Genomic DNA, 25318 nt, shown 5'->3' with positions numbered 1-25318 from the left:
AACTGGATCATTTTCTTACACCATACACAAAAATAAAATCGATTAAAGACCTGAATGTAGACCTGAATTCATAAAATGCCTAAGAAGTAAACATATGTAGTAAATTCTTGGACATTAAACACTTTTTTTCTGTGCCCTCAGGCAAGGGAAAAAAAATAAGCACAACCTTAAAGAAGCAGTTCTGTCTCAGGGAGTTCATAAAATCACTTTTCAAAGTAACACATCTTAGGTGGTATGCATGTTAACATGATCTTCAATTCAGTTAAGTCTTAAAAAAATAGTATTTGCTTTTACTATGGTAACTATTACTAGTTCAAACCCACATAAGCAAAGATATGTGGGGTCTTACTAAGACCCAGTTGTGAAAAGTGTTCTAGACACCAAAAAGCCCAAGACTGTGCTTTGTGAGAAAACTGCCCTTAAGAGAGAAGCATACCGCAAATTGTATTTCTGCAGTATTGCTTCTACAGTAGCTTCAACAGCTTATCGAATATAACTTACTACCAAACAAATTTCTTTTTTACCAAGAAAACTCAGAGTGTATAATTGAGAATTGTCTTCCATACTCACGGACTTCTCAAACTCAGTTTGTGAGCACACATGACACCATTGTCTTCAGCCATGTCCATCCCTACACAACTCCAATTGGCAGCATATACACATTCATTAACATGACCCCAAGGTCCTTTCTTGTTATATCCTATAAAAACAAACAAAAGCACACAAACTTAAAAGTGGTGCTGACTGATCATCGTTTCAGATTTTATTTTACTGAGTAATTATCTGCATGTATAGTGATTTTCTATTAATCCACTCAGTCCAACGTTTCAAGTTGCCTAAAGAGCTTAGAAGTTATCTTCCAGCTGCTGTCATGCTACAAAACATAAGTATTGGGGAAATAAAAAGTTTGTCCAAATCATGGTTCAGGTTTAGTTGTACATAAATTTATAATGTTTTTCATAACTTAAAATTTACATAGGACTGTTTGTGATAATGAGAAAGTTCTCGAGGTAGATGGTGGTGATGATTAGGCAACATTGTGAATGTAGTTAGTGCCACTTAAATGTACACATAAAAATGGTTGAAAGAATACATTTTATGTTATGTGTCTTATATGGCAATAAAAAATGTTATGAGAAGTATGTTAGCACATTGGCTTAGTAAGCCTGAATAAGTATAGGGAATAACAAGCCCAAGTACAGTAATGTACACTTGTATTGTAATTAACACTAATAGATAAAAGGCATGTTTAAAATTTAAACCAAGCATCCAAGTCTTGATTTTGGCTCACGCCATAATCCTAGGATTGTGGGATTGAGCCCCGCATGGATCCTGCTTGAGATTCTCCCTCTGCCCCTTCCCCACTCTCGCATGCGCTCTCTCTCAAATAAAAAAAAAAAAAAAGTTAAAAATAAAATTAAACTTAAAATTATTAAACTTGCCTCATTTAACAAAGATATGCCTTAGTTATGTAATATGGATTCCTGAAATGTTTCTGCCTTAGTTTCTCTAAGATTTTTTTTTTAGTATGGTGCATCTAAAGCATTATAGTAAACGTTGAAAGCATTTTCAGAGAATTATAGGAACATTCATTTTATATTTTATATGTACGAGGCCCAACAGAGCTCCTTGAAGATACTTTATAATCTAATCTATTAATACCTTTCAGATACAGGAGAATATTATGCACTTTAGGAGAAGTAGAGGCCTTTGTCAGTTCAGGCACATCGCTACAACAACAGATGGAGAGCATAGTGCTTTAATTTAGATCTGCAATTTGAGTCCTAGCTCCAGAGACACAATAGTAAGGTAAAACATTGACCAATTCAGATATCAAAGAGCTCTTGTTCCCATTGTACAAAATTCTGAATTAGTCTAAGCTCAAAAAACAAACAAATCCTCTTTTCATCTCTGGCCCATCAGAGAGTAGAGCTCTAACATCTGTACACAAAAGGTCACCAAATGGTCAGCAAACAAATTCTTAGTTATTGCTACCACCCATGGAGACTTGCTTCTTGGGCATAAGCAAACCAAAAGCACAAAATTATAGAGAGGGAAACTAGACAAAGCAGAGGTAAGGTTCTGTTGTCGTTTAGGTTTCATTTCTGGAGCCAAGAAAAGACGTGCTGGGATTAAATCACCTGTGAGGTGTCTTCCAACGAAGATAGCTTACTTGGCTCTGTCAGCCAATCTTCTGGGCATCTGCAGAACTCATGAAAAATAACTTTATAGCTTTACAATTAGGGCTCTACACTGGTAATAAAATGTACATGTGTCAAAGAATTTATTTAACTCAGTAGTTAATAAAGGCATTGGTAAAATGTTATAACTGGCTTCTGTACCCTGAATCGAATCACGAGAAAACATTAGACAAATCCAAATAAAGGAACAGTATACAAAATTCCTGGCATATAATTTTTTGAGTGTTCATTAAATTCAAAGGAAGACTAAATTGTTTCAGTTTAGAGGTTACTAAAAAGACAGGACAGCTAAATATGACATGTGGTTTTGAATAAAGACATTATTAAGCTCAATGCTGGAACCTGAGTGGGGCTGAAGGTTAATTGTGGGTCATGTCTCAAGATGAATGTCCTAATTTGGATAGTTGCAATGACTGTCATGTAGGAGAATGTCCTTGTAGCAAACATAGCTAAAGTATTGAGGAGTAGTGGGGCATCAGGCTGGTAACTTACTCTTAAATGGTTCAGGAAAGAAAAGTGTGTTTTTTCCATACTTCAGAATTTTCTCTAAGTTTGTAATCATTTTAAAAAAAATTTTATGGAGAGATACTTCACAACTGTAAATAGTCTTGCTCCTCACGAGTACCCCTCGATTATTCTTCCTGAATCTCTTACTACTGTGATGGTTGTAAAATAGTGATTTTCTGACTCCATCATTCCATCATACTAGTTGGCATTCTATTGTAAGAAGTTACTTCATTTTCTCACTTCTTTATATTAGTAGGAACTTGTGGATTCTTATTTTTCCAGTGGCTCTAGTCTTTTGTCTTTGTTTTTCATTTTTATGCTCAGATTGTTCCAGATTTGGCTTCCATATAAGGAGTGGGAATTGGCTGCTTCAAGCAGCTCCTTCCTAGAACCAAAAAGGTGATTCAGGCTCCTCTTATAAATATAGGTCTACCCAATGTCTGGAGTTAGCCACTTCTTCAAGGAACCATGTTTCTTTTAGTAGACAATGATATTTAAAACCAGGACAACCATTATTAATTATTTTTGTTGTAGAAACTTAATATTTTAATCATAATTAAAATTAGGATTTTAATGTCTCTATTTGGCAGTATTCTGTGTACTCCCTAGTGTGCATCAAATAAATGAGTGGATGCTATTTGAAATTTATTTTTGTTTACTGTTGATAGATGAGACCAAGAACTGGGAAGTGTCAGCACTTTCTCGGGCTGCCCAGAAAGGATTTAATAAAGTTGTGTTAAAGCATCTGAAAAAGACAAACAACATTTCATTGGTAAGAAATCCTTTGTATATTCTTTACCTTAAACAATGGAGAGATCAGATTCTAAACTTATGAAGAGTAAAAATCTTTGTTTAAAATGTTAGTTATTCTTATCTATAAAGTAGAGAACAGTATAGAAATAGTTTCAGTGTATTTTTAGCCATAAAAATGTAAGAAATATTAACTATCTGGTTTATTGTCTTGATCGTGTTTTCTTGTTTTCTTTACCTTCAAATATATTTAGTGGCTGAAAGAAAGTAATATGGATCATCTTCAGTAAGCAATCATAATATTGATATTATGGATATGTAAGATTGATTCATTTAGGCCTTAAATATATTATTTTGTCAAGTTTAATTGATGCCAGGGTTTATGTTTTTTTGGTGATGATTTCTTGAGATTAGGTTTTTGAGATGTGGCTTACAATGTAATAGGAAACAAAGAATAAAGAGAGAAAAGGGACTATAGAGAAAATACCTATTTTAGGTATGGAGTGAAAATTAAAATTTGAAAAACTTTTAATGTCTAGAACTGATAATGTAAGCTCTAGGGTAAATTCCTCCACCTCGTTATTTTTGACAGCTTTTGATTGAGACACTGCGTAGAACTGGAGATGGCTGTCTAAAATATTTAAATTCTTTTATCACATATAAATAAAACAAAATAAAATTACTTGAGCATATTTCTGGTTTTACAAATAAAACTTCTTTACAGATATACAATTTCTCATTAGGAGAGTGGTTCTTGATGTGAGGACTCTGTGGGTTCCAGGGTGCAAGGCCAAAGCTATTTTTACTCATTGACATTTGCACTATGGTGTAATGATGGGTAACACTGTTCATTCCTAAGCACTTTATTAAATCTTGACCCTTGAACACATGTCTTCTTAATGTTCTGTGTGATGAAACAGGAAGTGTGCATAAAGCAGTCTGTTGCATAGTGCAGTGTGGCAGTTGTCTTTAGGAAAAGCACTTTGTGATGTTTTGAGCTGTGAGCTAAAGTAGGCACTTTTTCAGGAACACCATTTTTACTTGAAAGAACAACTGACAAACTGTGGCTGTTCGGTTTTGGCAGAGATTTTATCTAAAATAGAGTGAGACTGTCACTTCAAAGAAAACATCTGAGAGTATTTGTTGCCAATGATAAAATTGTAAGGTTTTAAACAAAAATTAAATTTTGGAAAACTTGCAACCGTCACCGTGAACTTGACAGCTTTTTAATACTTAAAGAGTTTTCTGATAATATTGTTGATATTAACCAATGTGATTTTTTTGCATATATAATGAAATGTGTCAACATTTGTAAGATCTGCATAACCCAGTAAACCAGTATTTTCACATCACCCAGTACATTATGTTACCAAGTCATGCATAGGTAAAAAAATCCACTTGAAGTGCAGGATAGACCAGTGGATTTTAATATAACAGACTACATCAAATTCATTGGTAAGGTTTCAGATTCCACATTGTAACTAAGAAATAACCGGCGGGGGGGGGGGGTACGTCTGGGTGGCTCAGTCGATTGAGCGTCTGATTCTTGGTTTCAGCCTAGGTCATGATCTCACGGTTCATGACTTCCAGCCCCGCATCAGGCTCTGTGCTGACCATGCAGAGACTGCTTGGGATTCTCTCTCTCTCTTTCCCTCTCTCTCTGCCCCTCCTCTGCTCATTCTCTCCCTCTTTCAAAGTAAATAAGCTTAAAAGAATTTAAAAAAAAGGAGAAATTTTTGACTTGTTCAATTTGTATCAAGCTGTTATCTAAAAAGACTATGAAAACACTCCTCCATCTTACAAGTGTGGCCTAACAACATATCACTATAGTTGTTTCCTAGTGAGACACACAGTAAAGAGATTTGCACAAGTGTGAAACAGTGTCACCTTCCTGAGGTTTTTTGTTTTATTTGGAAAATGTAATTACTTTTCCTAAAAATATGTCATTTAACATGTAATGGGTTTCAGTGGGGGTTTTTTTTGTTTGTTTATTTGTTTTGTTTATTTACTTTGAGACAGAGAGAGAGGATGCGAGCAGGGGAGGGGCACAGAGAGGGAGAGAGAGCATCACCAGCAGGCTCCATGCTGTCAGCACAGAGCCCAACGTGGGGCTGGATCTCACGAACTGAGATCATGACCTGAGCCGAAATCAGGAGTCAGACTTTCAACCAGCTGAGCCACCCAGGCACCCCTGGGTTTCGTATTTTTAAATAAAACAATAAATAATTTCAAGGTTTTAACTTCTAGTAGGAGAAATTATCAATAAACGTGACCCACTTAAACAAAAGTTCTTTGGGGATCCTCAGTATTTTTTAAGGGTGTAAAGGATCCTGCCAAAACTTTGTGACCACTGGCCTTGGAAATGGACATCTGACTGCAAAACTGGAAAAGATGTGACTTCTTTCCATGAATTTGCAGTAATATTTACAGCAGTACTGTATAGGATATAATGAACCATTGAAAGAAATTAATAACAGAGAGGGTCATAAAATCGTTTTTTTTCTTCTCATAATTCTCTTAATCTTTAATACACATGTAATACATCACATGTGTATTATTGTTCAAATTTGCAGAATGAAGTACTGTCCTTAGAAGAAATAAGGATTAGAGTAGTACAAGTGCTTGGCTTTCTGGGAGGACAAATAAACAAAAATCTCCTAACAGGTAAACTTTCCTTTAAAATAAATTTATCTCTGTAGATGTATTTGTACTTTGAGTATATACAGATCATGGTATATTGTAGTATTTGTTCCTATATGTGATTTATGTATTTTCAAGTGAGATTACAAAGAATAATATTTTGCCAAATGAAATGTTTTGACAATACCCATGCAATCTGGATAACTCAATACTCGTTGACAAGATTTTCCATTTCAAAACAGAATCTAATGTGACACTTTTAATATTATACATTGTGTCAGGAATTCAAAGTTAATCTTTGAAAATTCTGATGTTCTTAATATTTGGATATTTAGAGTGTTTTTTTTCTATCAGAATCAGCATTTTAGATTACTAAAAATTCATCTGTATTTTTAGTTTTGATCTTTCATATTAAGTATACTAATGACTTTTGGTTATTTAGGAAGTTAGAACCTACATTGGGAAAATAAATGTTTACAAAGGGGAGATTTTTATTGTTCATTTATCATTTTTCCACATAACACCTAAAATAATTCTTACTGAAAATGGAAACTAAACATTCCGGACTATTAAACTTGCTTAAAAATAATTTTACTTTAAATCAAAGTTAAAAATAGTATGTCAGTGATAATGTAATGGCATGTACATGTCTGAAGTAAAAACAAAAAAGGAAAGATGAATGATGTGTTAAAACTATAAAAGCATTCTACTTTCACTAATGAATTGTAGAGCAATTGATGTTAGAAAGATTTTGAATGAAAACATGCTCTTCCTGATTTTTTTTAACAGCCACATCCTCAGATGAAATGATGAAGAAATATGTGGCATGGGACAGAGAAAAAAGACTCAGTTTTGCAGTACCATTTATAGAAATGAAGCCTGTCATTTATCTGGATGTGTTCTTGCCTCGGGTCACAGAGTTAGCTCTTTCAGCTAGTGACAGACAAACTAAAGTACTTTCATTTTTTATTATTTTATTTATAATCTATGCTTTTTAAGACCTGTATTTGTTTGGAAATAGATAATGTATTTCAGACATTCCAATATTATTAATTCTGTATATTCTGTAATATAGCAATTAGTGACTTAATTATCAGAAGTAGATGTTACTAATAAAAAGTAGACGTAAATCTTAATAGATAATAACCTGGCAAAACACTAATATACCAAAAAACTGTCCAGAATAGAAAATGCAGTACAAAGGGTACTTAAAACTTATTTCCAATTTGTGCACCATTATTATCACCTTAACTTGGGAGGTTAGAAACAGATAATCTCAAGTTTTTATGAAATTCATTTGTAAATTTCCAAAAAATGTTTTAAAAATATATTTACTAAAAGTGAAGGTTAAAAATGTGTTGACAAATGAAGTAAAGTTCTGTGATAATGGTAGCAATGAAACATATTTCTTTGAAGGTACCATTCCCAGTTTGTCTAAATCGTTTAAGTTTTCATTCTTACCTCTTGGATGCAGATCAAAGTGCACAGAAGCATTAGTTTTATGCAAGAAGGGCTGCTTCCAGTTAATTTATATTTGGGAATGATAGTTACCTGCTACAGAAGTTTTTCTTTTTAAAGGGCTAAGTTGAGTAACATTTCAAAATATTCTTCTCTTGTAAACCTGGAAACTTAAACTTGTTGAACTCCTGGCTTGTTTTAGGTTGCAGCTTGTGAACTTTTACACAGCATAGTTATGTTTATGTTGGGAAAAGCCACTCAGATGCCTGAAAGTGGTCAGGGTTTCCCACCCATGTACCAGCTCTACAAGCGAACTTTCCCTGTGCTACTTCAACTTGCATGTGATGTAGATCAGGTAAGTGAGTGACATTGAATCTGGCACAGTTGCAAAGCTTAAAAAAGTTGGATCTTGTTCAGTGATCATCAAAGCTTGCTGCGGTTTGGAATACCCTGGGGATCTTAACATAAATGCCGCTGCCTGGCTGCTGCCCCTTATAACTGTGATTTAATTCTTCAGGGGTATGACCTGGGGATCAGGACTTTTAAAAGCTCTCCTGGTGATTTTTAATGTGCCACAGTTTGGGAATGAATCACTGATCTAGTTAATAGTTGCTGATAGTATAGGCATCTAAAGCTGAATTTGCAGTCTGCCCTCATGGAGGGACTTAACAGTCTCTAGGAATGAAGAAGAGACAAGTAACCATGTACAAGAGTGGAAATAATGACAAGTGGCCTCTTTCTGATGACTTTGTGGCAAATTCTCCATTGCTGCATGAAGCAGGAAAAAGTAGAATTCTCAGTTCATTTCATGAAGCTACGATATCTTCGGTACCAGGATGCACACACAAAAGAGGAAGCTAAATGAGAGATCATTTATTAAAAACAAGAAAACTCATTTCCAAATATAATGGAAAATTCTTCAACATATATGAATGAATACAATCCAGCAATGTATTCAAATGTGCTGTGATTAAATAGGATGTTTGGTTAAAATTGGAAATTTACCATAGAAACGGATTTCAGAAGCAGTAATTCCCTCCATAGAACCCTCAAAGGTGTTTGTCCTGCTGAAACTATTAGTAGTTTAGTGTTCTCTTTAATATGAAAAGAATGTCTCCCTGAATTCTAGAGTTGAATCATCCCCAGGCATGAAGCACTAATGCCGCCTTGTGCCCGGGCCAGGATAGAAGCCCAAGGTGAGAAGTGAGTTGGCCTGTTGAGGGGCAGTGCCTGCAGTGTGGAGTGATTGCTCAGTATTGCTTCATGTGCATTCAGTTAGTTATTTGCAGTGGTTAGTATTTGGGCCTCTCACCAGGCCATGAGTTCCCTGAGGGCAAGGGCATTAGAAAGGAAGAAGAGATTATTATTTTGAATGTAATTTTTTTTAAACCTGGAAAGCCCAAGAGTGTCAACCGATGAACTGTAGGAATTAACAAAGGAAGAAACTGACGAATTACAAAACAAAATTCTCATATATCAGTGTTCTCATTTATCTTAAATATTAGGATTGATCACTTTGAAAATAGGTCTACAGTATCTTACTCATAGCAGCATCAAAAATATATATAAAATGTCTATAAATGAACTTTAATATGTCAGGTAAATATATGTTTTATGAATACAAAATGAGCATGCTCTGTATCTGAGATAGAAGAATCAATATTGAAAAAACACCAGCTGTTCCCTGATCAGTAAGTGCGGTACCATTCCAGCAGAAAGCTCATAATTAATTTCATTTTGAACCTAAAAAGTAATCTGAAACAATAATTGCTTGAGCCTCACCAAGAACAATTTTGAAAGGGTAGAGTAGTGAAGGAAGTCTTGCTTCAGCAGATGCTAAAGCCATGTTATTTATAATAGGGTTGAGCTAGGCAGAGATAGACCAGTGGGAGGGTCTTGTGGCTGCCAAGTGGGTTCGTGTGTGTACATCAAAATTGTATATATGGTAGAAGAGGCTTTTAAGTTAGAAGTGGATCATTTAATAAATAATCTTAGGCCAGTCAACTAACCTGAAAAATTAATTCAAGTTAAGAGAAGGATAAACAAACTATGAATATATTACAGAAAAATGTAATTAGTTACAGCATGCTCTCTGTCCGTGTGTATCTTTGGATTGGAATGGTCTTTTTCATGATAAAATATGTTTTTTAATAAAAAAACACATGAAACTAAAAGTGAACCTCCATCTCATCACCCCTTTCCCAGTCTTATTTCCCTGGAAAATCTACTTTATCCTCTATTGAAAATTTCATGAATATATGCCCAGATCTTTGTGAAAATACGTTTTTACAAATGTGCATATATGCTTTACTTATAAAAAGGATCATAGCATTCAGAAACTCTTTATGTACAGGATGTGATTTCTGCTACTCGGATGGATTTTATTATCGTTACAGTGTAGACAGCCTTCCATGCCTTTCCCTAAAGTTTTGCGTAGAAGTGGAGATTTTCCGACAAAATACAGAAAGCAGATATATAGAAAAAAATGTTAATGTCTTGATAGTTTTGACTTTATAAATGTTTAAAAATACTGAATGGCACAAAACTCACAATTGTAATGTATACATAATGTGGGGAATTTTTTTGTTAACATTCTACTGAAGATACAAAAGATTTAAAAATGAGCAAATAGATAAAGAACAAAAATAGGCAGCTTATAAATGAAGAGATACATATGGCCAATGAAATATATTTTAAAATATTCAATCTTTTTAGTAAATAAGGAAATTAAAATTAAAATGCTATTATTTTCAGCTGTTGTAAAATATTTTAAAAATTGACAATGGTAAGTGTTGCCAAGCATGATGGAAAGGACCTCGGGAGTTGTGGCTGTAGAGAATGTGGGTGGGCACAGGTTCTCTGTGAGCAGAACAAAACGCTGGGTGACCTGCAGCCCTGGTCCAGCACTTTCCTGACTAGAGATGTGCTCAGACCAGTGTATATTGGACTTTGCCATGATTTCTTTAGAACAGTCACAAATTAGAAATGCCTGCATCTCTAGGGGCACCTTGATGGCTCAGTCAGTTGCGCGTCCGACTTCGGCTCAGGTCATGGTCTTGTGGTTTGAGTTTGAGCCCTGTGTCGGGCTCTGTGCTGACAGCTCAGAGCCTGAATCAGCTCTGGATTCTGTGTCTCCCTCTCTTTCTGCCCCTTCCCTGCTCGCACTTTCTCTCTCTCAAAATAAATAAACGTTAAAAAAAGAGAAAAAGAAAAATACCTGCATTTCTAATAATAGGATTTGGGCAACTGGTCATGGTATGTCTATATATAAGATACCAGATAGCTAATAAAAATGCTGTTATAGCTTATATATTTATACAAAAATATTCAACATTAAGAGGAAAAGTGGTTATAAAAATGTGTATTATTTTTAAGTGTGCATATACATATATTTAAATGTGTTTAAAAAATTATTTTGAAAGTTAACAGTGATACTGAATGTTCACAGTGGTTACCTTTGGGATATAGGGTTGCAGATGGATAGTTTTCTACATTTTCTATAATTTGTGTAAGGTGTGTGTACATATGTGTTGTATGCATGTGTCCACGCATATATATGTACACACAGACACATATATATGATTTTGTGAATAATTGTGTGAATTCATATGTAGTATAAATAAGAGTGTATAATTCTTTTGGGGAAAAAAAATAATGCTTTAAGACCAGTTAAACTTTCAAACTGAAAGAAAGGTAAAAGCTTTTACTTTGATTAATCCTTAAAATGGCTTCAAAGGTTAGAAGGCTATTCTTTTGGGGAAAAGTATCCAAGTGCAAGAGGACTCTGTGTTTAGTCTGAATCCCAAGCCATTTCACCTGATTTTTGGCCTGGTATACACACCAGTGTGCTTCATTCTTGAGCTCAGTGTCAGTGGGGGAGATAAAACTCCCCTAGATTTCTTGGTATTCTGTAGGAGCCTTAGTATTTTGAGACACAGAAATGTTTAGGATATAAAGATAGGGAATGTTTGCCTTCACTTCTGCTATAAACTTTTTACTTTTCATGTATAATGAGGATCTGATGTGTAACCGTTTGTCTAGGTAATTGCTGTGTTCCAAAAAGATAAGAATACTTCTTTTATCTCCCCAAGATGTTCACATGGTCACACCAGATGAGGCCACTGGGTTAAGTTCCCAAGGTTCCAGGAAGATAAGTACTGTCTCCCTGGTTATTTCCTTTCAGAAGGAAGGAGTCCAGGCCTGTCAGACTCCTTGGATTGTAAAAGCCAGGGACCCACAAGGCTCTCTGCCCCTGGAGAAACTCTGTTTATATTCTAGAACGTTGGAGTAAGAACCCAGGATCCTTTCCATCCCAGCTCCAAGTAGTAAAGACTTTACTCCTTCTTTTTTGGCAGGATGGGAGAGGTGCTTTTTTCTCCCGTATCTCTTCTGTGAAATAGGTTTTGAAGTTTGTATGTGTAGGGCATTGATCTGATTTCCTTTTGTCACCACAAGGGTGTGAATCAGGATGTAGGGAATAACATGATCATTATTTGCTTTGTAGCTGAATAATGATAATGTCTCTGATCCAGAATACCTTGTATGCATGTTTAGGATCAAATAAATAAAGATAAATATTAAAAAAACAACAGTATTTGCCTCCATATTAGAAGAACAGTAAGTTTTAATATGCATATTTTTCTCTGCTGGATTCTAGGAAAAAGAGAAAAAGGAGCTAGAAAGAGCATGTTCCTCATTGAATTTTAACAAGAAAACTAATAAAAAACCATAGGAGTATTATCACTTAATTTTTCCTGTCATTTAAACAGAACTCTATCCAATGTAAAATTACTTTAACATGAAGAAAGTAAACTCTAATGGTATTGTTTCTTTAGGTGACGAGGCAACTATATGAGCCACTAGTTATGCAACTGATTCACTGGTTCACTAACAATAAGAAATTTGAAAGTCAGGATACTGTCGCCTTATTAGAAACAATATTGGTGAGTAATGGTTGATTCTTTTCCTGATGTTTGCATTGTCTAGTTATATGTGATCTATGTTTATAGTTTTATTTATTTATTTATTTTGAGAGAGAGATAGAGAATGAGTGAGTGTAGGGGGGAGGGGAGAGAGAATCCCAAGCAGGCTCTGCACTATCAGTGTGGAGCCTGACATGGGACTTGATCTCATGAACTGTTGACATCATGACCTGAGCTGAAGTTGGGCGCTTAACCAACTGAGCTACCCAGGCACCCTTACTTGATCTATATTTAGAACTTTAAGAAAAGTTACCTGTCCAAATATCAAAATGTAGCAAATAGTTAGGTCATATTGTCTTTTTTCTTTTGTTTTAGTGAATAGGTGAAATGACATTTTAACAGACAGGATGCTGTAATTATTTACTGAAGTGTTGCTTTTATTTTATTTATTTATTTTTTTTTAAAGTTTTTTTTTAATGTTTATTTATTTTTGAGAGAGAGTGAGTAGAGGAGGAGGGGCAGAGAGAGAGGGAAACACAGAATCCGAAGTGGGATCCAGGCTCGGAGCTGTCAGCATATAACCCCACGTGGGGCTCAAACTCATGGACCATGAGATCATGACCCGAGCCAAAGTTGTACGCTTAACCAACTGAGCCACCCAGGCGCCCCTACTGAAGTGTTACTTTTAAATATTTGCAAGCAGTGTGCACATTTTTTTGTTCTGTCCTCTTTTTTTGGAGAATAGTTATAAATTGACAAAGTTCATCTAGATTAAGGCTGTGTGTGTGTGTGTGTGTGTGTGTGTGTGTGTGTAGAATAGGAGTGAATAAGAATGTGCTTGGACTTTTATTAGAGTTGCAGAACCCTCTTTTTAAAAAAACATCTATAGTACAGTAATTAAGAGTAAAAGCAATTTGTTTGAGCTTATCCAGTTTTCTCCTGCATTCAGATTCAACAAGTGAGGAACCTTAGAAACAGTGGCCATTTCCAACAACTGTCCTGAGATTGTAGAGGTAGAATCATTAGGATTGATCACTGGTTCACTGAGGACAGAAGCAGGGAGGTCAGCTTAAAGCCTTAGTGTCTTTCGACACTGATTTTATTACAGTTTTCTGAGTTTTTGCAAATAAGTTTACTTTGATTCCTTTAAATGTCATTTTACTTGATTTTTACCTGTTACTTCATCCCTGATTTGGTCTCGTTGTATACTGACTCTGGAATCAGAAGCCCCAGTTAAATGCATAGCAAGTTTGTCCAAACAGACGTTGTGTGTTCCTTGCACGGGAGCATATTGTGAGGCGGCCTGGGAAGACACGCTGCGCAGAGCAGCAGAACACATGCTCCAGATCCCCCAGGACAGTCCTGATGGTACTGTCCTGATGACAGTCCTGTTGTGTGTGTAATTACAATAGGGCTCTTCCCACTCTTAGAGTTACCCTATGTGGATGCTGTGTTGTGGTAGTGGAGTTACTGAACCTTTTGAATTAGGATAGTGACCTGATGTCTGTGGTTTAATTCCCTACAGTGTCTACCAGAGAATCCTGCCTAGAATAAATACGTTTAGGTAAATTTAACTTGTGGCTTATTTGCAATTCAGATGGATTTATTCTAATGTTTCCATTCTGAAGTTTCTTTCTTAGTTGTTTCTCTTCCCCTCTTGATCATCGAAGGGGGGCTTAAGTAAAGTTTTCAGAAAGAAATCAGATAAGGTCATGATAATGTAAAGTAAGGTAGGTGAGAAAAGGAAAGGTAAAGGAGGAAATGTGAAGTTGGTATAGCACTCAAGTGAAAGCATGTCTATAGGTTTCCCGGTAGGAATTGCTAGTTCCCTGATATCAGCACATGCATTACTCACCACTGCTCTGAGAAGCAATAAATATCACCTCTTCACATTTCCACAGTTAATTGCTTCTTGAATTCTAATAAGCACTGTAATCAGAGATTTTGCATGTAGCAAATAACTGGGGGTGTTAGGTAGAAGAACTCCCTTATTTCAGTGTTCAGTGTAGTTTTTCAAGTTAGATCTTTCCTATACATATCTAAGAGGGAATTATGTCTAGAGGGAAATAAAAATATTCAAATTTCCTTAGCTGTTTTTTTCAGGTATTTAGAGACTATGCCTTTTATGGAGACTGCTTTTACAGAAAGTTATATTTTCAGACCACATCTCCATCTGATTTTTATGTAGCATTACAATTCCCTTGAAACCTAGAGGGATCTTATTTTCTTTAACCTCTGTAAAGCATCACAGATACTGTTATGAGGCAAAGTCAGCAACAAAAACTCTTAGGATGTAGCCTTTGGGTTTCTTCAGGGAAAGTAGAGACTGTTTTGTTGCTACATAATTAAAATATTGTCTCCTTTTTTCATGGATTTATCAGTTTGTTTAAAGGAAAGTGTTTTCATTTCGTCCAAAAGACATTGTTATTAGAGTCTAGTTCTAGACAGATTGGTTTTCTAGTGCTTATTTTTTCTTGAGTAGTGCTCTAAATGAATTTTCACCCAGAGCAGACCAGGGTGTTCAGTTGTTGTATACGTTTTGTTGTAGGATGGAATTGTAGACCCTGTTGACAGTACTTTAAGAGATTTTTGTGGCCGGTGTATTCGTGAATTCCTCAAATGGTCCATTAAGCAGACAACACCGCAGCAGCAGGAAAAAAGTCCAGTAAACACCAAGTCACTTTTCAAGCGACTGTACAGCTTTGCACTTCACCCCAATGCTTTCAAGAGGCTAGGAGCATCACTTGCCTTTAATAATATCTACAGAGAATTCAGGTAAGTAAGCCATGTGACAGGGAAGAGTATAAAAAAGTTCTTTAAATTTTTAGTAGTGATTTTGAAAAGTGACTGGTGTTTATGTATCAATGTATTCATATATCAAACATTTAGTTAATTATGTGTCAGATGCTGTGCTGTTTTCTGGGGATTAAAAAATGAATTGAAATGCAGTTTGCATTCAGGAAGCTCAGAAACTACTGAGAAATACATACAAATACATACATACAGCAATACGTACATACAGAAATACATGCAAACAGCAGTCTTGTAAATGCAAAAGAAGACAATCCAGGGTCTTTTGGAGCACAGAAGAGGAGTATCTAATCCAACTTGAGTAGCTTAAAGAAGTCTTCCTATAGCATTTATACTTAGATGAAACTTAAAGGATAAATGGGAATCAGCCAGAGCATTTCATATCAAAGGGATGGGATAGAGAGAAGAAATAGGGTGGTATATAAGGAGATGAAGACATTTTATATTTCTCAACTGTGGAGTTTGAAGTTTGGAAGGGAATATAGTGAGACTGGCCAGGAGCCTTGGTTTGTAGAGTTAAAAAACGTAGGTCACTTCTAGTGACAACAAGTCCTTGGAGCAGAGAGCTGCATGGTTAAATTTCCTTCTAAAATTCACCTGCCCATAGCTATATGGAGAGTGGATCTAAGTGACATAAAATGGGGCCAGGACACCAGAGAAGGGGATGTTTCAAGAAGTCCAAGAAAAAGATCATTCGTCCCTGACCTAAGGTTGTAGTAGCGTTTATTCATTCATCTATTATTACTTACTAAGAATATTGTATGCTAGTGATGTAAAGACATAGCTAGTGATATGCTGTACTAGTGATATAAAGATATAGCCATTCATGAGGGTTGCATTTGAAAAAAGAGGTAGATAATAATTAATCACATAATTATAAACTTGTTGCTGCAGTCAGTTCTTTTAAGTAGTGGTAGATGATTACTACATAATCTTATAATGAAGAACCTAGCTTTATTTGGTCCAGATTGCTTCTCTCAGGAAATGGCAGTTAAGATATGAGGGAAGCGATTGTAAAAATAAGATAGATGATAGAGGTAGAGACATGATGGATATAGATGGATGAATAGGAATCTCTGTTTGTGTTTATGTGCACATGCACACTTATATGAAAATTGACTAGAGTTTGAAGCCACGAGGTTACTTTTATCATTTTAAACTGTGAAGTCTATAGGTACAGAAGAACATTTAAAAATAAGTGTGAATCTATCACTATTTTCAGACGACATGATACTCTATATAGAAATCCCTAAAGACCACCAAAAAACTATTAGAGCTAATAAATGAATTCAGTAAAGTTGCAGGATACAAAATTGATATACAAAAATCTGTTGCATTTCTATACTTCAGTAACCACTTACCAGGAAGTGAAATTAAGAAAACAATCCCGTTTATAATAGCATCAAAAAGAATAAAATACCTAGGCATAAATTTAACCAAGGAAATGTAAGACCACAGAAAACCATAAGACGTTGGTGGCAGCAACTGAAGAACACACAAATAAATGGAAAGATATAGCATGTTCATGGATTGGAAGGATTTATATTGTTAAAATGTTCATACTCCCCAAAGCAATCAATATTTAGTGCAATCCCTATCAAAATTCTAGTGTCATTTTTCACAGAAACCAAACAAATGATCCTAAAATTTGTGTGGAACCACAAAATACATTGAGGAGCCAAAGCACTCTTGAGAAAAAACAAAGCTGGAGGCGTCATGCTGCCTGGTTTCAGACTATACTGCAAAAGCTGTAGTAATCAAAGCAGTGTGGTATTGGCATAAAACAGGAAGATCAATGCAACAGAATAGAGAGCCTAGAAATAAACACAGGTAATCATGGTCAATTAATTTTGACACAGGAGCCACGAATAAACAGTGGGAAAAGGAGAGTCTCTTCAGTATATGTTGGTGTTGGGGAAACAGGACAACTGCATGCAAAAGAATGAAACTAGACTGTTATCTTACACCATACACAAAAATTAACTCAAAATGGATTAAAGACTTGAATGTAAGACCTGAAACCATAAAATTCCTGGAAGAAAACATAGGTGGGTAAGCTGTTTGATGCCAGTTTTGGCTCTGACTCCAAAAGCAAATGCAACAAGTGCAAAAATAAACATGTGGGACTACATCAAGTAAGCTCTTGACAGGAAACCATCAATAAAATTAAAAGGTAACAAAATGTGCTCCGTATCACTAATCATCAGGGAATGCAAATTAAAACCACAATGAGATATCACTTTACACCTGTTAAAATGGCTACTATGAAAAAGACAAGTAACAAGTGTTAGGAAGGATGTAGAGAAAGGGGAACTCTTGTGCACTGCTGGTAGGAATGTAAATTAGCATAACGACTATGGAAAACAGTATGGAGGTTCCTCAATAAGAATAGAAGTACCATAAGATCCAACAATTCCACTTTTGGGTATTTATCCAAAGGAAATGAAACACAAATTCAAAAAGATATATGCACTCCTATGATTATTGCAGCATTATTTAAATTAGCCGAGATATGAAAACAGCCTAAGTGACCAACATGGATGAATGGATAAAGAAAATGTGGTAAATGGATATGATGGAGTATTATTCAACCATAAAGAAGAATGAATTCTTGCCATCTGCGAAAACATGGATGGACCTTGAGGGCATTATGTTAAGTGAAATAAGTCAGAGAAAGACAAATGATCTTACTTATTTGTAAAATCTAAAAAAAAAAAAAAAAAAAAAAAAAAAAAAAGGAAAAGCTCATGCAGTTGGTGGTTGCCACAGGCCAGGAAGAGGGGTAGGCAAAATGGATGATAGAGGTCAAAAGGTACAAACTTCAGTTATAGAGGCATACCTCATTTTATTGTGCTTTGTTTTATTGCTCTTTACAGATACTGCATTTTTTAGAAATTGAGTTTAACTATTGGCTCTATTTTTCCAACAACATTTATTTATTTTGTGTCTCTAAGTCATGTTTTAGAAATTCTCATGTTATTCAAACTTTTTCATTTTTCCTGTATTTGGCATGGTGATCACTGATTGATGATCTTTGATGTAACTATTGTAATTGTTTTGGGGTGGCATGAACTGCCATATAAGACAACTTAATTGATAAAGTTGTCTGTGTTCTGACAGCTTCACCAACTGGCTGTTCCCCCATTTCTCTCCCCCTCCTTGGGCCTCTGTATTCCCTGTGACACAACAATATTGAAATTAGGCCACCTAATAACTCTATAATGGCCTCTAAGTGTTAAGTGAAAGGAAGAGTTACATGTCCCTTGATTTAACTCAAAAGTTAGAAATCATTAAGCCTAGTGAGGAAGGCCTATCAAAAGTCAAGATAGGCTGACAGCTAGGCCTCTTACACCTGTTAGACAAGTAGTGAATGCCAAGGAAATGTTCTTGAAGGAAATTAAAGCTGCCACTTCTGTGAACACTTGGATGATAAGAAAGTGAACCCGGGTTATTGCTGATATGGAGAAGGTTTAGTGGTCTGGATAGAAGATCAAACCAGCCACAAAACTCCCTTAAGCCAAAGCCTAATCCAGAGCAAGGCACACTCTCTTCAGTTCTGTGAAGGCTAAGAGAGGTGAGGAAGCTACAGAAGAAAAGCCTGAAGCTAGCAGAGCGTTTGTGAGGTTTAAGGAAAGAAGCCATCTTCATAACATTAAAGTGCCAGATGAAGCAGCAAGTGCTGATAAGTTATCCAGAAGATCTGGCTAAGATAATGAAGATGCCCACGCCAAACAACAGATTTTCAGTGAAGATGAAACAGCCTTCTATTGGAAGAAGGTGCCATCTAGGACTTCTGTAGCTAGAGAGGAGTCAATGCCTGGCTTCAAACAACAGGCTGACTCTCCTGTTAGGGGCTAACCTAGCTGGTGACTAAGTTAGAGCCAGTGCTGATTTACCATTCCAAAAATCATAGGGCCTTGCAGAGTTAGGCTAAATCTACTCTTACCTGTGCTCTCTAAATGGAACAGCAAAACCTGGATGCCAACACATCTGTTCACAATCTGGCTACTGAATGTTTCAAGTCCACTGTTGAGACCTACTGCTCAGAAACAGATTCCTTTCAAAATATTACTGCTCAGTGACCATGCACCTGGTCACCCAAGAGCTCTGATGGAGAGGCACCATGAGGTTATATGTTTTCATGACAACCACACAATATCCATTCTGCAGTAAATGGATCAAAGAGTAATTTTGACTTTCAAGTCTTTTTTTTTTTTTTTTTTTTTTAAATAAGCTTTATGCCCAGTGTGGGGCTTGAACTCACAACCCTGAGATCAAGAGTCACATGCTCCATTGAGCCAGCCAGGTGTCCTGACTTTTTATTTAAGAAATATATTTCATAAGGCTATAGATGCCATAGAGAGTGATTTGTCTGATGAATCTGGGCAAAGTAAATTGAAAGCCTGGAAGGAATTCACTGTATTAGTGAATTCGCATTTCTTTATTAAGAACATTTGCAATTCTTGGGAAGAGGTGAAAATATCAACACTCATAGGAGTTTGGAAAAAGTTGGTTCCAGCCCTCATGGATGAGTTTGAGGGGTTCAGGACTTCACTGGAAGAAGTAACTGGATGTGATAGAAATAGCAAGAGAACTAGAATTAGAAGTGGAGCCAGAAGATGTGACTGAATTGTTGCAATCTCATGATCAAACTTGAATGGATGAGGAGTTGCATCTTAGGGATGAACACAGAAAGTGGTTTCTTGAGATGGAATCTCTTCCTGGTGAAGATGCTGTGAAGATTGTTGAAATGACAACAAAGGATTTAGAATATTGCATACACTTAGTTGATAAAATAACAGGCTTTGAGAGGATTGGTTCCAGTTTTGAAAGAGGTCCAACTATGGGTAAAATGCTACCAAACAGCATCACATGCTACAGAGAAATTGTGTCTGAAAGGAAGAGTTAATCGATGCAGCAAACTTCATTGTTGTCTTATGTGAAGAAATTGTCATAGTCACCAAGCCATGAGCAGCCGTGACCATGACCCTGACTGTAGCAGTCAACACTGAGACAAGACCCTCTACCAGCAAAGTAGTTATGACTTGCTGAAAACTCAGAAGATGGTTAGCATTTTTTAGCAATAAAGTATTTTTAATTAAGTTATGTACAATTTTTTAGACACAACGCTATTGTGCTCTTAATATATAGTACGGTATGAACATAACTTCATATGCCCGTGAACCAAAAAATTCACTTTACTCCCTTTATTGAGATCATTGCTTTCTTTTGGTTGCCTGGAATCAAACTCATAATACCTCTGAGGTGCCATAACTGTAGAGTATGGTGACCATAGTTAATAATACTGTATTGCATATTTCAAGGTTGCTAGGAGAGTAGATTTTAAATGTGCACGTCACAAGGAAAAAGACTTTGTATGTTATGGATGTTAACTAGACTTACTGTGGTGATCATATTGTAATATACACAAATCTGGAGTCATTATGTTTTGCTCCTAGAAGTAATATAATGTTGTATGGCAGTTATGCCTTACTTAAAAAAACTGTGTAGGGGCGCCTGGGTGGCGCAGTCGGTTAAGCGTCCGACTTCAGCCAGGTCACGATCTCGCGGTCCGTGAGTTCGAGCCCCGCGTCGGGCTCTGGGCTGATGGCTCAGAGCCTGGAGCCTGTTTCCGATTCTGTGTCTCCCTCTCTCTCTGCCCCTCCCCCGTTCATGCTCTGTCTCTCTCTGTCCCAAAAATAAATAAACGTTGAAAAAAAAAATTTAAAAAAAAAAAAAAAAAAAAAAAAAAAACTGTGTAAAGTTTGTTGAATAATAATAAAGCAAGTGCTTGTATACTCCTACCTAGGTTAAGAAATAGAGTATTTTCAGAATTTTATACCCTCCTCTGCACTGAACTAATCATTCTTCCTTTATATTACTTATTCCCCTTTCTTTTTTGTTTCATTTTGTGTGTATGTGCCCTAACGGATATACTCTTGCATTTTGAAAAGCTGTGAAGGTCAGTGTTTTCATTGTTAGGTGAAGTATCCTGGGATAATCCGCTCCGTGGAGACTAGTTGGCTGTAGCTCCATGAGAGATTACAGGAGCCCATTCCAAGGAAACAGACTGACAAGGTTCATGTCAGTTTTAGAAAGCACAGCTCTCCAGAATGGTGTGAAGTAGATCGCTAGCTGACATCAGGGAGAAATATCGTCTGAGGGTGTGGACTGCCCTTGAATTGCAGCATCTCACTTCCCAAGAGTCCATCCCCCATATGTCAGGAGCATGTCAAAGCAAAATTCTCTTGTGGGATAAATGAGCACTGTCAGCTGATCCAGGCTGAAATTGGACAGAAGAACTTCACCTGATCATGGCAGGCCAGGTTAAGAGTGGAATTTGGGCCATATTCCTTCCAGGTTGAAAAACCCATAGGGGCACCTGGGTGGCTCAGTCAGTTAAGCGTCCAACTTCAGCTCAGGTCGTGATCGCACGGTTTGTGAGTTTGAGCCCCGCACCGGGCTCTGTGCTGACAGCTCAGAGCCTGGAGCCTGCTTCAGATTCTGTGTCTCCCCCTCTCTCTGCCCCTTTCCTGCTCATGCTCTGTGTCTCTCTGTCTCTCAATAATAAATAAACGTTAAAAAAAAAATTAAAAAAAAAAAAGAAAAACCCAGAATAATGGTGTTTTGGTGGAGATGGCCGTTAACCAGTCTCTTTCTTGGGTCTCATGTCTGAATCAACTTGTGTCTCCTCTTGAATATCCCCTTTACTTCTTTCCTGTGTTTGATCTTTTGTTTTCTTTTCCTCTGTTGTCTTCTTTTTTGGATATTCTCATTTGTTGGATCACATTCCAAGAGGCTTTTTGAGAGAGGTACATGAGAGACAAATTTTTTGAGACCTTGCATGTTGAGTAATATAAAAACAAGTTCTGTCTCCTTTCTGCATGCTGGTAAACTGTTTTCCACACCTTTCTTTGGAAGCACAGTTCTGAGTTATCATTTTGTCATGCCATTTCTCTACTTACCTACTTTTACCTCGTGTTGATAACCTAAGATCAAAGCTATTGAACTCAGCCCGGCCTTCCAAGACCTCCCCAACTTTTTCAGTGTCATCTCCAAACTGCTGTTCCAAATGAACCTCTTTACTTACAGTTCTGCTCATTTGCTTGCTGTTTCCTGTGTTTTCCATCTTGCTTCCACGTCTTTGCCCCATAGCATACATTTATTGGTACTGTCCTTTATTTTCAGTGTCAGGTCTGGGTGTGCGACACTGGGGGAGATGTGGAGCTTGTAGAGTTCTGATGGGCCCTGCCCCTCCTAGGATTCAAACTTAAAAAAAAAAAAAAAAAAAAAAAGAAAGAAAGAAACGAGTTCAGTACTCCTCCCAAACCAAACACCAGTTAGTAATTCTTACTGTAAGGGTTCCGTCTTCTAGCACCTCGCTCCAGTTCGTTTGCTCCAGGAACGCGCTTCTTCCCAGTGGGCGGTACAGTGACCCAGCACTTCATCACACAAGTAGAACTTGCAATTCATACTTTTCTCTGAACTCCTCTAAGATTTAGTGCCTAGCCCTGTCAGTTTATACTGAATCATTTACTGTCCTGTGTTATTAAGGGACAAAATTTCCAGGGAGAGATCTGGCCTCTGCCTTTCACCCACCCATGAGTTTACCCTTTATAAGAAGATGGTCCACAGACACTGTTGACTGAATTATTTCCATTTGCCTGACGTGGTTCTAAAAGGCTTAGTGTTTACTGTTGATGTTAACTTACTTTTGGATTGGATGAGAGCTTTTGAAATTCTTTGATTTTAAAGAATGTGGATATGGTATGAGATCTTCTTTTCTATTAATTTTAATGAGGTGTGTGGAAGTGTGGTCAGAACAGTGGTTCCAAGGTTATGTGCTATGAGCAGTTCCACAGATGGAAGGGTACTTGTATGCAGAGAAAAAGCCAGTACCGCATCTTTTGGTTTATGTAGTTTTTGATCTGCTCTTGAGGAAGTTTTCTTCTTTGAAAAGCATTTGTTGTCACAGGTTTTAAAACATTTGAGCCATTTTTTAAAGACAAATTTAATTTGTGTATTTTTTTGATAACACTTTTTTCCTTTGTCACTTCTGCTTTATTGTTTTTCCTAGAATATTGAAGTTCAGTACTCTTTATTTTACAGGGAAGAAGAATCTCTAGTAGAACAGTTTGTGTTCGAAGCATTGGTTATATATCTGGAAAGTCTGGCCTTAGCACACACAGATGAGAAATCCTTAGGTAGGTCTTACCTGAGCTTTTTGTTTGCATGCCACTTGTTAGCCTGACAAGTTTTCAAGAGCTTTTCCATTCAGGAGTTAAGCCTCAGGTAGTTCTTCATAAGATGATGCTTTTTTTCCTCCCGTCTCCTCATTTAGGATGATAAGTGTGAAGGGGGGTTATGCCCCTCCAGTACCTCTAATGCAGTTTGTGTAAGTCTTCAATGCTCACCGCCTCTAAGACTCACCTTGTGCCCTTGGTGGCCACTGAGCTTCACCCCTGGCTGGTCAGAGATCCCACCCAGGGCAGGTGGGACAGTTTTATTGTGCAGCTCCAACGAAGCCAATCAGTTACTATGATGACACAAAATGTGAGAATATACGATTGCACCATGTAAAGAAAGCTGGTTGTAATAGCCACTGAAAAGGGGAATATAGATCTCATTACAAGAATGTGATAAAGCTATTTCTACCATAATTAAGAAATAATGTAAAATAGTCAGAAATAGACTTACTATGAGAGTAATAGATGGTCGTTTTTACAATTATATTCTGTCCTGTAGTCAGTATGAGTATTGTGGAATTTCTGGGCTGGAAGGCTTCTTAGACATCTTACCAGAGAACGTAAGTGACTGCTGTAGCTTACATAGCTGTGTGTGACAGAACTTCTCTTTGACTTACTCAGATTTTATTTTCTGTTGTTTTCTGTTTTTTTGAAAGACAGGTTGAGCTCTATTATCCTTCATGTTGATAGCCTGCTATGGGTAAAAATGCTTAAAATTTGGCCCTTGTGATCAAAGAGCTTGAAATTGCTCTGTTTATCTTGACATCTTATATAGGTGTATTTGTCAACAAGTGAAACTTGACTCTTAAAAATCACTGCCATGTTTTCAAAGCATAGAAAGAAAACCTTTTCTTAGTAATAGAACTCAGGTTGGGTAAGGCTCCTTTCCTAAATAACCCAAGATGTTTGTGAATGGTTTTACTCATTTGCTTTGATTCTCCTTCAGCGCCTGTATTATTAAGCTATAATACAAGTGGGTTTTTTTTTTTATTTAAAAAAAATTTTTTTTAAATGTTTACTTTTGAGGGAGAGAGTGTGAGTGGGGGAGGGTCAGAGAGAGAGGGAGACACAGAATCCAAAGCAGTCTCCAGGCTCTGAGCTGTCAGCACAGAGCCCGACACGGGGCTCGAACCCACGTGAGATCATGACCTGAGCCGAAGCCGGATGCCTAACCAACTGAGCCACCCAGGTGCCCCTAAGCTATAATATGGTTTAACCTACATACAAAGAAGGCAAGGTCAAGGAATTTATAACCCCTAAATAATAGCCTTAAGTTGAGGTACACAGGATCTGGCCTGGCATGCGGGTTTTGTAATGCCTGTACAGTCCTCCACCTCAGATCCATTATGTGAGTCTGTGCTTTGACTGGCTGAGGGCTGCTGGAACAGTTTCTTAGTAGGTACAGTGTTGCTGTGTGTGAGTGTGTTTGTGTGTTTGTGCGTGTGCACTATACTCTCCTGTAGTCTTAAATGTGGGTTTCGGTTTTGTTTTGGGACAGTGTAAATCGTTTATTTAAATTTTGTTTTCTGAGGGATGAAACGATATTAACTCTATTGTAAAATTACCTTTTTAGTTAAAAAATTAGGTCGATAAATGTATAATACCAATTTATTAACAATAACCAGCTATATAACTCCTTTGGAAATGTATTTTTATACTCGAGAACAGGTACAATTCAGCAGTGTTGTGATGCCATTGATCACCTGAGGCGTATCATTGAAAAGAAGCATGTATCTTTAAACAAAGTTAAAAAAAGACGTAGGCCACGGTAGGTGATATTGCT

The 25318-nt window shown here is 36.7% G+C and overlaps 1 protein-coding gene across 1 annotated transcript in view; it reads left to right on the top strand.

Annotated features, from left to right (window-relative positions):
• PRKDC (protein kinase, DNA-activated, catalytic subunit) overlaps positions 1 to 25318 on the top strand; it is a 205897-nt gene that overhangs the window by 37828 nt on the left and 142751 nt on the right. The window contains exons 22-29 of the mRNA XM_047073912.1: positions 3377 to 3480; positions 6032 to 6122; positions 6888 to 7051; positions 7759 to 7911; positions 12392 to 12499; positions 15027 to 15253; positions 23399 to 23493; positions 25204 to 25303. Of these exons, the coding sequence (XP_046929868.1) occupies positions 3377 to 3480; positions 6032 to 6122; positions 6888 to 7051; positions 7759 to 7911; positions 12392 to 12499; positions 15027 to 15253; positions 23399 to 23493; positions 25204 to 25303 (1042 nt within the window). The remainder of the gene's footprint in view (positions 1 to 3376; positions 3481 to 6031; positions 6123 to 6887; positions 7052 to 7758; positions 7912 to 12391; positions 12500 to 15026; positions 15254 to 23398; positions 23494 to 25203; positions 25304 to 25318) is intronic.

Source organism: Lynx rufus, unplaced genomic scaffold (assembly GCF_022079265.1).
Source record: "Lynx rufus isolate CCGP_SWC_20201006 ecotype Redwood Valley unplaced genomic scaffold, mLynRuf1.p SCAF_12, whole genome shotgun sequence".
Classification (NCBI taxonomy): domain Eukaryota; kingdom Metazoa; phylum Chordata; class Mammalia; order Carnivora; family Felidae; genus Lynx; species Lynx rufus.
Note: the sequence above shows the minus strand (reverse complement) of the source record. Positions and strands in the feature narration are given on the sequence as shown.